General features: G+C 42.4%; 1 protein-coding gene and 1 pseudogene across 1 annotated transcript in view; both read left to right on the forward strand.

Annotated features, from left to right (window-relative positions):
* Window positions 1-2,088: 2,088 nt before the first annotated feature.
* On the forward strand, window positions 2,089-2,809 carry LOC114626230 (annotated as a pseudogene).
* A 10,280-nt stretch (window positions 2,810-13,089) lies between these two features.
* Window positions 13,090-16,021, forward strand: part of Rsl24d1 (ribosomal L24 domain containing 1) — an 8,998-nt gene continuing 6,066 nt past the window's right edge. Inside the window, exons 1-2 of the mRNA XM_028773586.1 lie at window positions 13,090-13,214; window positions 14,497-14,610. Of these exons, the coding sequence (XP_028629419.1) occupies window positions 13,134-13,214; window positions 14,497-14,610 (195 nt within the window). The 5' untranslated portion in view covers window positions 13,090-13,133. The remainder of the gene's footprint in view (window positions 13,215-14,496; window positions 14,611-16,021) is intronic.

The raw sequence follows: 16,021 nt of genomic DNA on the forward strand, positions 1-16,021 counted from the left end.
AAAAAGAAAGAAAGAAAGAAAGAAAGAAAGAAAGAAAGAAAGAAAGAAAGAAAGAATCGAAATTCTATTAAAAAAATGATGGGGAAAGAAAATTGTTGGGAGCCATAATGGGACAAGCTAATAATTAGCAGGTGATCATCCTGAAATGCTTGCCTCGGATTTTTATATAATCTGCGAAAAGTGTGCCCCATCCAGCAAGACTGTGGCAGACATATTTTAGGAAAAATTCCTGCTATTAATATGCTTTTCCTATTATTATTATTATTATTAAACATATGTAACAATCACTAAGCAATAGCACACCCCTTTGGAGTAGATCTCTGCAGACCCACAAAGATGTACTGTCTTGTAGTGAATCTATACAGACAAATAGATGACTTCCTAAGTCTTAATGATTATCCTATAAAAATTCCTAAAATTATATCAATGATTATTAAGCTCTTTTATAGTGGGACTGCTACTAAGTCCCTTTCTTTTTATTTATTTATTTATTTATTTATTTATTTATTTATTTTATTTATGAGTACACTGTCGCTGTCTTCAGACACACCAGAATAGGGCATCCAATCTCATTACAGATGGTTGTGAGCCACCATGTGGTTGCTGGGATTTGAACTCAGGACCTCTGGAAGAGCAGTCAGTGCTCTTAACCGCTGAGCCATCTCTCCAGCCCACTAAGTCCCTTTCTGATACTCAAAAATGCAATGAGAAGTCTGCTAGTCTTTCATGTGTCATCAGTTAATGGCCCTTAGATAGTAACCAGACTTTCTCCAGCTCAGAGCACATTCCAAGGTGGTTGTAAAACAATTAACCAAAGGTCACTAAAAGAGAACACACGATTTATTATAGGTGTTAGGACAGAAGAGAAAATATTGCCTGGGTTTATCTATACAAAACTTCACTAATTTCGTAGTTATAGTTTTAAACCTTCAGTGAGCCTGTGGAGCTAGACATGTGATGGATGTTTAGCCAGATAATTACTCCTAATGGATATGCATGTAAACATTCTCTGTTGTAAACTTCTATTTCAATTTATGATTTGAATTTTGGTGTGAACTTGTGATGAACTTTGTAACATGTGACCATGTACTCTGTATAAATACATGTACTGATGTATAAATACTGAGGACAAAGAGATGAGAATAGTTAGTTAGATATAGAATAGAGTTAGTTAAATATAGAAATAGAGTAGAGTTTTTCCTTTTTCCCCACTTAGGACCCTTCCACCTTTTCTCTTAGATAGCTTTCATAGGAAACTTTTTACACTTAGCAATAAACTATAATGACTTTTCTAAGTGTCTTTTCTTCCTGGGACCTCAAACTAACAGACCTAAGTTAGAGCCTGGCAGCGCCTGCAGAGAGCGTACTAAGGCTATTTTGCCTAATCCTCTGTTGATGGCTACAGGTGTTAATCACCTAAGCCTGCAGTCTTTTACCCTCAGATGTTTTTAGGACTTTATAGAACTTATCTCATTTCAGTACAGGCCAGAGAGCCAGAAAACCCTGAGACCCTCAGAATTTAAAGCCATCACCAGAGTCCTACTCTGTGCCCCTGCTGCTACCTCCCACCAAGCGGGGGCTCCAGCAGAAAATCACACAGGCTTATTTGTTTAGGTAGCAATTTTGATTTAGCCAGTTAGCCTCTAATTATTGTTTTGAATTTGATTAGATGTTATGGGACTGATAAAGCAGTGACTGTTTGTACCAATTATGAAATTAGGTTTTTAGAAAAGAGAAGCTTGCCGAAGAAATAAAATTTGCAAATGAGAAAATGAGTTAAGATACACCATAAGAAAAAACATGTTTAAAACATTGTATTTAAAATGTATATTTAGATGTCTCAGTGGTAAAGAACATTAGATGCTCTTCCAGAGGGACCAGGTTCAATTCCCAGAATCATATGGCAGCTAACAACTCTGTGTAACTCTAGTTCTAGGGGATCTGATACCCTCTTCTGGCCTCTGTGAGCATTGCAATCACATGATGCACATGATGTACAAGATGCACATGATGCAGGTGACACACACAACACACACACACACACACACACAATTTAAAGAATATCAATCGGCTTTGCAGACGCCGCTATCGCTTTTCGCCGCTTGCTGCAGCCATGGTCAACCCTACCGTGTACTTCGACATCACGGCCGATGACGAGCCCTTGGGCCGCGTCTGCTTCGAGCTGTTTGCAGACAAAGTTCCAAAGACAGCAGAAAACTTTCGTGCTCTGAGCACTGGAGAGAAAGGATTTGGCTATAAGGGTTCCTCCTTTCACAGAATTATTCCAGGATTCATGTGCCAGGGTAGTGACTTCACACGCCATAATGGCACTGGTGGCAGGTCCATCTATGGAGAGAAATTTGAGGATGAGAACTTCATTCTGAAGCATACAGGTCCTGGCATCTTGTCCATGGCAAATGCTGGACCAAACACAAATGGTTCCCAGTTTTTTATCTGCACTGCCAAGACTGAATGGCTTGACGGCAAGCATGTGGTCTTTGGGAAGGTGAAAGAAGGCATGAACATTGTGGAGGCCATGGAGCGTTTTGGGTCCAGGAATGGCAAGACCAGCAAGAAGATCACCATTTCCGACTGTGGACAACTCTAATTTCTTTTGACTTGTGGGCGTTTTACCCATCAAACCATTCCTTCTGTAGCTCAGGAGAGCGCTTCCACCCCATCTGCTCGCAATACCCTGTAATCTCTGCTCTCACTGAAGTCTTTGGGTTCCATATTTTCCTCATTCCCCTTCAAGTCTAGCTGGATTGCAAAGTTAAGTTTATGATTATGAATAAAAACTAAGTAAGAACTGTTAAAAAAAAAGAATATCAATCTTTAAAAAATGAATATTTAATAATTGTGAAGCATGGTGCTTAGCAAGGAACAGTCTATTCCAGGTGAGTAGTCCTTTCTCTGCCTTTCTTTCCTGTTGCCTAGGACACTGTTTCAGATCCCAGGACACAGACTTCTGGTGTTCTCAAGAGGATGCTGAACTTAGAACCTGAGGTTTCCTTCAACCAAATGGCCAGCTTAACCTATCTGTCTCCCAGATCCTGTTTTATTATGCAAAACACAATGGTAGTCATTCTAAAGATTAGAACAATACATTAGCGTAATATGTAAGTACCACCATACAGCAGGTCTTGTAAAGATCCTTTATGCAAATCACTCAGTGATCAGCTCTCAGGGAAAAGAAAGGGAGTAGAAAGAGCCTGCAAACATCCTCCAGACCCCACCCCCAGCTCATCTACACTGATCTTCTTGAGCTACACTCTCCAACAATGAATATTCCCATAAGCGCTAGACCTAAAACACAACTTGAGTATTCAGGTTGTGTATGTTGGGTCACTTGAGTGTGGCCATAGGTAATGACACCAGCAGAGATTTCTCGCTTCCTTGTATCCAATCTCTCCTCTGGAAGTGGAAGTAGAGACTCAGTCAGCTCCATCAGCAGACTCCTGACCGGCCTCAACCACTTAGCAGTGGTGTTTCCCAGGAAATCGTAAGCATTTGGAAATTATTTCCTTAAATGTATATATATGTTTTAATTTACAAAAACAAATGGCATGATAGTGGTGGTGAGGACCAAAGTGATAAAACTGAAAGTGAGGCAGACCCCTTTCTGACCTGGACCTTGAAATCACGTTAGCTGTGGAAGTAAACAAAATACACAGTCTTGTCATCTACAAATCTAAAAAGTTAACTGTAAGTCTCTAAGACTTCCATGGACCTTCTAATTTAAACCAATTATCATTAGTACGCTTTGGTATGTGATATTTGAAAGTTATTTTGTGGAACTATCTATTATGATTGCAGATATCTGTTTAAACATATGTATACTTGTTAATGTATTAATGACATACTGCTAGAGGCTTTCTTTAACAGATCTACATTATGGGCAATGCTATTTTTTAAGATTTTATTTTATGTATTTGTGTGTGTGTGTGTGTGTGTGTGTGTATGTGTGTGTGTATGTGTATGTTCATGTGTGTGCATATGGCCATGGTGCCAGAAGAGGAGCCAGATCCCCTTGAGCTGGAGTTATAAGAGGTAGTGAACTGTCTGACATGGGTACTAAGAAGCTCCTCTACAAGAACAGCAAGTACTCTCAACCACTGACCCATCTCTTCAGCTAAATGGTGAGTACTTTTTAATAGGAGGTTGCCACACAGTTGATGGAACTGAATAGCTGCCTGACACTTGGGATAGTTCGAACCATCCTCATTTGGGGAAAGCTTGAAAGCTTGGAGGTAAGGAGTCAAACAGTTTGCACACGCATCCTTAACTCTGTCACTGTTTCCAGTTGATATCTTAATGATGTGAATGGTGTGCCATCAATGCTACACCTGCCTATATGGCACTTATGTGAGTGCTGAAGTCAATCGTTTATCAAAGGTTAAGCATAATAAGAGGCTACAGAACTGCAGCTTAAACTCTTGCCAAAGTTAAGACGTGGCTAGCCAATTTATTACTCCATTATCTAATTATGCACACAAGTGAAAAAATGTTCTCCTTCTATACATGATCCTGAAAGACTCCAAAGTATGTATTACACAAAAGAATCAAGGACAACAGTGTTTTTCTATGAGGACTCAGATAACTCAAGTCTCTTCTCAATTTACCTCTGCCTACCCTAAGCCAGAACTTCCCCTTATAGTCACTGTGGGGTGAAAGAAAAGGTTAGTATCTCACAGGAAATGAGCAATAAAGAGACTTAGTTTTGTACTTATCCCTGCCAGGCTTTGACATCATAGACATGGTTAAAATGGCAACTGAAAGGAAATGAGTTCCCAACAGCCCTCTCTCTCTCTGTCAGGTTACACATCAGCCATAAATCAGGCAACCTGGCTTCCACTCCTGGAACTGGAAAGAGTAGAAGACATTTCGAATTGAAAAAGTAATTGAAAAAGAAGCAGAGAGGGTCAAATTCTGCAATAAAGAAAGGATAGCCAAAATAGTCAAACATGTCCAAGGTCATCTTGGCAGCTGGGAATATGAAATGAGTTTCCTTAGCCTGACTGGGTATGAAAGGCAGAGAGGAATTAAGTTAGAAGTCAGACACTCAGAGCATCAGGGAGTGTGTGACCTGACCTGAAGTAGGGTGGTGGGAGGGGGGAAGTGACTTGTCTTTGCAGTTCTCCTTGGAAACTATTCACTTCTTCCATCTTATCAGTCAGAGTCAATGTATCTATGGCTGTGGTCTGGCTTCCAATTGTATGTATGAACATAAAAATGTGAGTTCTGTATATGATTTTAAAATGGTACAAAACACTGCCCTTTTCATTTATATTTTATCCATTTCAAATGTGAATACATGTTTAGTTTGCTGTTTATACAAAGGGATGGTGGCCATGTTTGGGCCACAGGCTGTCTGTTGTCTGCTTTCAGGAGCCTGACCCATGGTGGGTTTTTTATAACCACTCCTTGCGACGTCATTTCTGTTTACTTCCTTATTTGTGGTGCATACACTTCCTAATAGACACTCAGGCTGGATGTGGTGGGACGCTCTTTAATACCAGCACTCAGGAGGCAGAAGCAAGTAGATCTATGAGTTTGAGGCCAGCCTGGTCTATATCATGAGTTCCAGGACAGCCTAGATTATGTAGAGAAACCCTCTCTCAAGAAAAAAACAAGCAACAGCAACAACAAAAGATACTTAGAAACTGGTTGTAAAAGCGCAATTCAAAGATTTGACTTATAAAACACACACTTGACAAACAAGTAGCAGGGGTAAAAATAAATACTAGCAATTACCTGACTCACATAGATGACAGTATCCTCTAGGAACTGTTTTCAACACTGGAATCAGTATCGTTAAGCATTTACACAGCATAAAGTATTATTACCTCCATTTTTGGTAAGAGAACTGGGGTTATGTGTTGCTCACACATAAGAATATTTCAGAGAGAGCTAAAGTCAGCCACTTTCTGAAAATTGACCAACAAAATCACCCCAAATTTATAGCAAGATATATCCTAGACTGACAAGTATGTACAGTCTTTATTTCTCTCTCTTAGTGGGGTATTCACCTATTCCATTGTATAATTTCTAGTTTAATTATCAAGTATAGTCCTAGATCCTACTGTCTTCATAATATAATAGTTGAATACGAATATTCATATGAATATTTTTTTTTGTTTGTTTGTTTTTCGAGACAGGGTTTCTCTGTATAGTTGTGGCTGTCCTGGAACTCACTCTGTAGACCAGGCTGGCCTCGAACTCCAGAAATCCGCCTGCCTCTGCCTCCCAAGTGCTGGGATTAAAGGCGTGCGCCACCACCGCCCGGCCTGAATATTTTTCATTTTCTAAGGTTTCAAATTTTTTGAGTTGCAAAACCTGTCAGGTTGTATGGATATTGGATAATGAATTATCTGCCTATTTTAACTGCAAATTTTCTACTTGTAAGTATGAACATGCCCTCATGAACAGTAGTGTGATCGATGAAAAAAACTAGCTTACCGGTCAGGGGTCTTGGGTCCAATTCAGCTTCTTACTAATTAATTCAGATTTGTTAAAAAAAATAAGTTACTTCCAAAATCCAGACAACCCACTTATAATCCTAGGATCGTAGCCATTAGGACATGACGATCTCTGGGCTTCTCTGGCCAACTGGCTTTCCTGAACCTGGAGTTAGTTCCAGGCCAGAGAGAAATTCTGTCTCAAAAAGCAAGATATATAGTATCCTGAGGAATAGCACTTTCACACACACACACATACACACACACACACACACACACACACACAGAGAGAGAGAGAGAGAGAGAGAGAGAGAGAGAGAGAGAGAGAGGTATACAAACACACACATGTATAAACACAACACATACCACATACACATGCATAACTAGTACAACACACACACACACACACACACATCTCTTCTTTTGACCTGGATCTAAGCTTCCTCTTTGGGGGCTGTAATTGCCAACGCTCATTGTGTCAAGTAAGAATCATACACCATGGGTGAGAGCAGTGATAAGCCAGGGAAGGCAGAAGCTGCAGACACCGGAAAGCACAGGTCTTGATTTTTCCCAGGTGGATATAATTGCCTTAGATATAATTATTTTTGAGCAAAGCAAAACATGATCCCATGTGCACTCACCTAAATTTAAGAAAATGGAAAACATATCCAATAAAAAATGCAAAAAAAATAATAAGAAAAAGAGGAGAGAGGTTCCATCCAGTAGCTGATGGAAACAGATGCAGAGACTCACAACCAAACATTGGGCAGAGCTCAGGGAGTCCTGCAAAAGAGGGGTAGGAAGGATTGTAGGAGTCCAAGGGGACAAAAAAGAAAAAGAAAATGGAAAACACAAGCCAGTGAAGGAGGTCTCTATACTAACCACTGTAAAGCAGCTACAAGCCTCACCTGAACGATAGGGCTATAATCTTGTTTATACACTCGCTCCCACACTTGTGTGGATCATGACTTGTTCTACTTATTGTGTATATTTATGTGGTGTTCATGTATGCATCTTCACATGTGTGGTCACATGTGTGTGTGAGGATGTGTGTGCATATGTGTGAATCTAGAAGCCTGAAGTTAAGGTTAGTTGTCTTCCTCTACCACTCTCCACTTTATTTATTGAGTCAAGGTCTCTCACTGATCCTTCCCTCCATTGCCCCCTCCCCTCTCCCAGTGGAGGGAAGGATTTGTAAAGCTGGGATTGGGAGGAGATGGGGGCTATGATGGGCATGTAAAGTGAATTAAAAAATTAAACAAAGAAAGCGGATTGTATCCAGTTGCCCCTAGCTACTTCAGACTTTGGCTAGTGTCTCTTTGGGAGGAAGGGGATTTATTGTAGGAAGGGGAGCCCCCACCCTTGGATACCACCAGACCTTGGGACATCTAGTCCTAGCAGGGCTAGGTACATTTGCTACAAATGTGTAGGGGGCCTAGGTCCAGTCCCTGCATAAATTGGCTGGTGACCCAATCTCTGTGAGTGCCACAACCAAACCTTTCAAAGCCAGTTATCAAGTTACAAGGTTTAACACAGCAGTCTCCTCAAGATACAGTCAGAAGACTCCATGGCCCTTCAAGGCATCTCTATGGAAACACCAGACGTACTGGGTTAAGCAGCACAATGGAAGCATCTGATCTCGGGTTGCCAGGATGGGGACCAACTATCCAAGACATTCCACCCTCCTCAGGGAAGATAGTGAGGGTGTCCGACAGCACATGGCTCCTGGAGACGCACACTGTTCCCATCCCACTATTCAAACACACTCCGAAGGAATGCAATTTTTTATTAGAATACTTTGAATTGTATTTGCAAACATATAACACAATGGGGGAGGGGGGAGGGGAACAAAACAGCTCTACTTTGTTCTTCCCAATTCCTAGGGCAACAAAAACCAGAAAGAAAGATGAAGGGAGTCTTAGGCAGGCTGAGGTTTAAGACCCACTGCCTTACTCAGCCCTAGCTGGATATAGAAATGATTTTGAGGGTGGGATACCAAGTTTAAGGAACCTTTACTTGGGCATGTTCTGTTCTTTTGTGGCAGGGTCACACTGTATAGCCCTGGGCGGCTTATTATAGCTCACTACATGGTTCCTGCTGGCCTAGAACTCAGATCTGCTTGCCTCTGCCTCCCTAGTGCTGGGATTAAAGGCCACCCACCACCCCCCAGCTAACCTACAAACCTCATAAATGATGGGACTATAGGAGTGTATCACTATATCTAGTGTTAGTCCTGCCATTCACCAGAAAAAAAACTATGTTAATCCCGAGATTCACCAGAAAAACCAATTCTACCATTTTGGGCCAAATTTAAAGCAAGTATTTATTAAATATTCAATACTGACCAAGAAAAAAATGGACTTTGGTCAGGAACATTCCCCAGGAATTTCCCAGTTGGAATGGCCTCTAGCCATGTATTTCAGGGACTTGTAAGGACAAACTTATAGGCCCTGTTACTTTCAATAAAGCTTATCTCCCAAGAACTCCCAAGAGTTCCCAGCATTCCAGGGAATGACCTGGTTCCTGGCCGGGTGGGGCTTACAGGTTAATTTTGGCATCACACTGCCCAATTCTAAAGATTTAAAACCATAACAACTATATCTTGCATATATGGTATAAATGGGTTTCATGATGACACTGCACATAACATGGACTTTGATTTGAATGGCCAACCACATGGTGACTCACAACCATATGTAATGAGATCTGATGCCCTCTTCTGGTGTACCTGAAGATGGCTAAAGTGCACTCATCATATATATAAAATAAATAAAATCTAAAAAAAGAAAGAAAAAAAAGAAAAAAAAACTAGTTCAAGAGGGAAACTGGGCAGAGTATCTTACTTAAAAAAAAAAAAAGAATAGGCCTAAAACGACTTTCAAAGAATATGGTAAGATGTGTGTCTGTGTATGTGTGTGTGTGAAACATCCTTGGTTGGAAAAAGCACTAGAGGAGCAGGTAGGTACTCTATAATTAAGATATTTACAGTTTTTTTTGAAACATGGTCTTATAGCTCAGGCTGACCTGAGGTTTACTATATAGCCAAGAATATTATTGAATTTCTGATCCTTCTGCCTCCACTTCCAAGTGCTGGGATACAGGTGTGTGTGCTACTATTTCTGGGTTATGCAGTGCTGGGAATTAAATTTAAGGTTTTGTACAACCTTGACAACACTTCAGTATATAACTGAGTTATATCTCCAGCCCTAAAACTTTGTGACATAAAGCCCCTAAGATGTTCAGACTGGACTAAAGCATAAAATCTTCCTGCCTCACTAACATCCCCACTCTCTCAGAATAATGGGATCACAGGCCTGAGCACTCTGTCCACTACATCTGACTTTAAAAAAATGTTAAACTGGGTGGTGGTGGGTGTCATATGCCTTTAATCTTAGCACTCAGGAGGCAGAGGCATGCAGATCTCTTTAGAGTTCAAGGCCAGTCTGGTTTACAGAGTGAGTTCCAGGACAGCCATGGCTACACAGAGAAACCTTATCTCGAAAAACTAAAATAATAATTAAAAAAGACACCCCCAAAAAACTTTAAATGTGATATTCCTTATTCCTTATATGTTATATATATATAAGAAATGTGTAAATTTTTAAACTTAAACAGGAACTGGAAAGGTGGCTCAGTGTGGACTGTTGCTGCAGAGTTCACTGGCCAGCACACACATTTGGGTGACTCACAATGGTCTGTATCTCCAGCTCCAAGGAACCCAAAGCCCTCTTCTGTTCTCCACAGGAATCGTACTCACGTATGCACAAGTCCACACACAGATATATACACACATTCAAAATGTATAAATCTTTCCAAAGGAATCACGGGCTGGAGATGTCCCTTGGTGATAGTAGAACACCTGTCTGGCAAGTGCAGGGCTCTGGGTTCATCTCCAGCATCAGAAAGAGGCAAAGCAATGCATTTGGCACCATTCGTAGTTGAGCTCAGCAGCCTCTTTGAAGTTTTCCACTGTGTCAAGATCGTTGGTGATCCTCACATTCTCAAGGCCAGAAATTACTTACCGATTTTATTGGTGCTTTTCCTCATAGTGTTTCTGCACAACTTTTGTGTGGAATTGTGTTGAAGAATGAGCACTTTAAAATTTATTATGATACCAAACAGTCCTAAAAATGATTTATGTAAGAATTGATCATCAACTCCAGCATTAGGCAGCTACTTTCACTTATTTAGAATCAGTGTTGCCAATTCGGTTTGTCCATGTGTATAGCTTTTCCATTGGCTTTTAAGCTCTATCCTTTTTTGATTACTCACCTTTGTTAAATGTGTATATCTGAGAAGGTACATTTATTCTCACTGTTAAACTAGGTTTATTGGTCATCATTATTACTATCTTTATAGATGAATCGCCTTATCAAAATACATAGGAAATTACTTGAATGGCCAGAGAGATGACTCAGTAGGTAAGGGTGCCTGCTACCCAGGCTGAGGGCCTGAGTTCAATCTCTGGAACCCACAGAGGGGAAGGAGAGAGCCAATTTCCACACTTGCACGTTCATGTGTATACAAAATTAATATAAAATTGAGGGAAAGGTGTATCTATGAATGGCTTCCAAAAGAGAGGTGGTCTAGTATGAATCACCAGGCACTGGTATTTTGGGTATTCTGTTCAGTGAGGTCAACTCAGGAGTAAACGAGTATAGCTTTGGGTTTTGAGGGTGTAGTTAGTGGTAGAGTACTTGCCTAGAATGTGCAAGACCTTGGGTTTGATCCCAGCACACAGGAAAACTGGTAATGTTTCATCAAGATGATACACAGGCCAGTCAGACAGGAGAGCAGCTTTGTCTAGCATTGTGAGATACACAATACAGGGTATATGTCATTTTCATTTTTCTGGTAGCCACAAAACTCTCTTCTCCCTTTTCCTTTGATAGAACCTCAAGACAGGATTTTTCTATGTAGCCTTGGCTGTCTTGGGCCTCTCAAAGATCTGCCTGCCTCTGCCTCCTGAATGCTGAGGCTATGTGTACCACCCAGGAGTAGTATGAGCAACCGAAGGGAGTTTAGCCTGGCAAGTATCTAATTGAATACCTATTGTACACCGACAGGTGACAGGTGGGTGCTCTGAAACACGATTGTATACAATCACCAATGGTCTGAAAGTACATCTGAAACAATCAGACTAATCTCTGATTAATCTCTGTTGTTAGGAAGTAGCTAGGGAGTAACTCTGGCTGAGGACAAACTGTGGGTCCTTCCTGGTACTTGGGAGCAGCCTGGTTCAGCTGTGGGCTAAGTTCTCAGTTTTTTTTTTTTTCCTTTTCTTTTAAGATGGAGGCTGGTCCCAAGATGGAGTAGGTGTGGCCTCTCAGAACATATTTTAAATATTCCAGTATGTAATCAGTAGGTAAATAGCGACTCAGTATGGTTGCATATCTCTACGATATCAGCACAAAAGCAGAAGCATCATGATTTCCAGGGAACCCTGGCCTCAAAACTTGAGATGGAGACCGCAAAAACAGGATGAGTTGCAGGAGAGATGACTCAGAGGCTAAGAGCACTGGCTGCTCTTCCAGAGGACTTCAATTCCTGGATCCACATGGAGACTCATACCTATCTATAACTCCAGTTCCAGGGGATCCTATGCCATCTTCTAACCTTGGCCAGCACAGCACACACACTGTGCCCATACTAAACAAGTAAAACACATAAATGAATACGATATTAAAAATAAAAAGGCATGGTAGACACCCCCTCCCTTTTAAAAAATATTATTTTTATTTTCACATGCATTGGTGTTTTGCCTACATGTCATTTGGACCCAGGTCCTTTAGAAGAGCAGCCAGTACTCATTACTCCAACGTCCTTCTCCTCTTTATAATTTTATATGTGTAGGAACTTTGCATACCTATTTTCCTTTATGTCAGGGTACTATGTGTGTGTGCCTGGTGCCTGCAGAGCCCAGAAAAGGGCATCAAATCCCCTGGAACTGGAGTTACAGATGGTTGTGAACCTGGGTCCTCTGAAAGAACAGCCTGTGCTCTTAACCCCAGGGCCATTTTCTCAAACACCCGGTAGTAGACCCTTTAATCCCAGTACTAGGGAGGCAGAGGCAGGGAGCTCTCTTATTAGTTCTAGGTCAGTTTGGTTTACACAGCCAGTTCCAGATTACAGAAAACGAAACCCTCTTTCATAATACAAAATCAGGATAAGTGACCTGTGGTCAATCCCTGGGACCCACATGGTGAGAGGAGAGAACCAACTCGTCCAAGCTGTCCTGACTTTTAGTAGGTTTCTCTCCTAAGACCAGGGTGGAAGGTTCTAGTTGTGTACTCCAGCCAAGTCCTTTGGGTAAGGCAAGCCTGGGGTAAAGCAGACTTTGGCCACAATCCGGTGTGGGGAGCGTATTCGTGCTAAACCACAAATACCGCAGTAACGCTATGAAATGAGTGCCCATGGAAAAATTGCGGAGCATCCGCACACAAGAGCTCACAGGACCACATATCCAAACCCCCAGAGGCAGTCTATAGCCTCTGTGCCTGCGCCGGGCCTTGCTGCTGCGGCTGCGCATACGTGGGTTGGGCGGTGCCTTTACGCTCAACTCGCATTCTAGATACCATTTCCGGGTCGGGTCAGTGACTTGCTTCCGGCGGCTAAGAAGTGACGTACTTCCTCTCAAGTTCCGCGTCTGGAAGGTGGGTCCCACGCGGGGTCAACATGAGGATCGAGAAGTGTTATTTCTGCTCCGGGCCGATCTATCCCGGCCACGGCATGATGTTCGTCCGCAACGACTGCAAGGTGAGGCGGCCGTGGACTGCACGCCGGAGACGGCTGGGGGACTGGAGCGCGCGCTGTTCGCGCCGGGTTCTGAGCGCCGTAGAGCGGCCTGGACTGGACCCGGCCTTGGTTCACTGCCGGCGAGGTCTCCTCGTTGCTCTCGGACGCACATTCCATTCTCAGGCCCCCTGGGCTGCCGCAGGTTCAGGAAGTCGGTCGAATTCATGCTTAAGGAGGCTTCATGCTGACGTAACAGGGACCAGTGGGAGGTGGGAGTCTAGACGATAATGGACGTGGTGCCTGGGCCTAATAGGAGGTGAGCTAGGAGAGGGACAGCGTGGAGGTTCTTTGGGGAACTGGTTTCGTCGGCAGCCTTCACTATCCCACTTCTTGCAGGTTCTCATGGAATGAAGTATGTAAGCAAAAGCATTCTGATTTGTGCCGCGTGCACAGGCTTCTTAGTTTAGGTTTTTGACTGGGTCACACATTTTCGTTACGATACTCAGCTTTCTTTGCTAGCACCCATTAACCTCAAAGGTTTACTTTTTATGTTTTTTCTAGTGACGCAGAGATTGCATTATTTTTTAAAGGCAATATAGGTAACAAAGTAATACAGTTTGGATTTGTAAAAGCCTTAGTGTTCATTTCAAGAACACACCGAAGTGTTAGTAAGTTAAAAGTTGCTGCTGCTTTGGGGAATAAAAATAGTAAAGACTCAGACCTGTGAATATGATCTTTAAAAACACATCCAGCACTCAGCATGTAAGCAAACGTCTGTAATCCCAGTAAGTAGAAGGCCAAAGCAGGAGGATTTCAAGTTGCAGGACATCCTGGACTACACTGTAGGATAAAATAGACACCGGAAATGAGAAGGAAGAATGACCTATTAGCAGTCTTATTTTTGAAAAATTTGCTTTCAGCCAGAATGACAGAAGGATTTCTGTCAAACAGGATTTCATTGTGGCTCAAAACTCACCTGCACTAGGGATATAGGCAAGTAGTTTTGAGAAGTAAACAAATGGAGAAGGTCTTTAAGGAGTTTTTCTTAGAATGCTCCTTCACTTAAGGCCAGTGTAAGGTATTATTCTCAAAAGTGATTAGTGATGGCTTGTTTCAGGGTTCTTAGCCTGCTATGGATGGTGTATGACACTTAGCAAACACTGAGTGCCTGTGGTCCGTAGGAGCCCTCTGTGAATGCCCTTTCTACTTTTTTTTTTTTTCTTGGTTGGTTGTATCCTGTGATAGAAACATTTTTATTGTTGACTCTTCAGCTCTTCAGTATTTTAACTTGAGTATCCTGTAGGTGTTCCGATTCTGCAAATCCAAGTGTCATAAAAACTTTAAGAAGAAGAGAAACCCACGCAAGGTCAGGTGGACTAAAGCCTTCCGGAAAGCAGCTGGCAAAGAACTCACGGTGGTGAGTACAGTTGGTGGTGGCCCAGCCTAAGTGTGAGTCCTGTCATGTGGCTGTGACTGCTTTTTTATTTGGCTATGGAAAGTCTCATTCTCACATGATCCTAAAATCCAAAGTTCTGTAGACTTCTGAAAAGGGAAAAACTGCTTACCCTAGTATGAAGAAGTTCATTCAGTTCTTTTTTTTTTTCTGTCTCCCCCCCCCCCCGTGTCTCTCTTTCTTTTCCACAAAACTGTTTTGGCTTTGACAAATGGGTTGGGTGAGGTGGGAGCTTGGTCTTTAAGAACTGGGAGGAGGTTGGGAGCTAAGTTGAGGAGCTCCTGAGTAGCATCAAGGCTCAGGTGAGGGTTGTAATGGACACATACTGGTTTCTGCATGTCCTTGGGTAGGACTCAGAGAGCAAAAGCTAGTAGTGTTGTTGGTATTAGGGCAAGCCAAGGGCTGAGGGGGTGCTTGGTGTCTGAAGAGGGAAATGACAGAAGCCACAGCTGTCCTTTGCTGGAGGAAGAGGTTTTAAGTTGTGGCCCTCTGTGGTTGTCCCTTCCCCCTAAATCTGCGAACTGTCTCCTTCCTGTCACTTACAGGTACCATCTGTAAGCCTGTCCCTGATTCCTAATCCCAGGGCTGTCTAGTGAACACAGCTGCATGCTGTGTAGGATGGGAGGCCAAATCAGTTTCTCTTTCAAAAATAATCTGCAGTGTAGGTGAGGCAGCAGGGTATCTTTAATGTCCTAGGGAGAGGGTGTCACTGCTGCTCCTCCCCAGCCCCAGCTGGCTTGCTGCTGAGGACGCTGAGCTGAAGAGACTCTCATATTTGTAAATGAAATAGCTAGCGTAGAGTTGATATCCTTATCTCCTGTTAGCTACACTTGAAAGCAAAGGCACACCTGCAGCTTTTCCAGATTGTTTTGCTTGTCTTCAGATTAGTGCTCATTAACTATCAAAGCACCCACATCTGAGGAGCCATCACCACACAGATTATCTCTGCAGGTGTGTGGTTTCATAACTGTAACAGGCTCTTGATGGAAACAATATTCATTCTTTTTATTTGATTTGATCTATGAAAAGTTCATATAGTGGAATTTCTGCCTGTGATTCTCATCTGGAGCTCAGAAATTGGGGAAGCCTTTCAGTTTGTCACTAATTCTCTCAGTTGCTGGACAGCCTCAGACTAAGGGAAGGAGGAAGGGATGGATGCGCCTTTCCCTCTGAGAATCCCTCAGAAAAGAGCTGTTTTCAGTTAGTTGAAAGCTAGTATTCGCCGGGCGGTGGTGGCACATGCCTTTAATCCCAGCACTTGGGAGGCAGAGGCAGGCGGATTTCTGAGTTCGAGAGTTCGAGGCTAGCCTGGTCTACAGAGTGAGTTCCAGGACAGCCAGGGCTACACAGAGAAACCCTGTCTCGAAAAACCAAA

Source organism: Grammomys surdaster, unplaced genomic scaffold (assembly GCF_004785775.1).
Source record: "Grammomys surdaster isolate TR1022 unplaced genomic scaffold, NIH_TR_1.0 231, whole genome shotgun sequence".
Classification (NCBI taxonomy): domain Eukaryota; kingdom Metazoa; phylum Chordata; class Mammalia; order Rodentia; family Muridae; genus Grammomys; species Grammomys surdaster.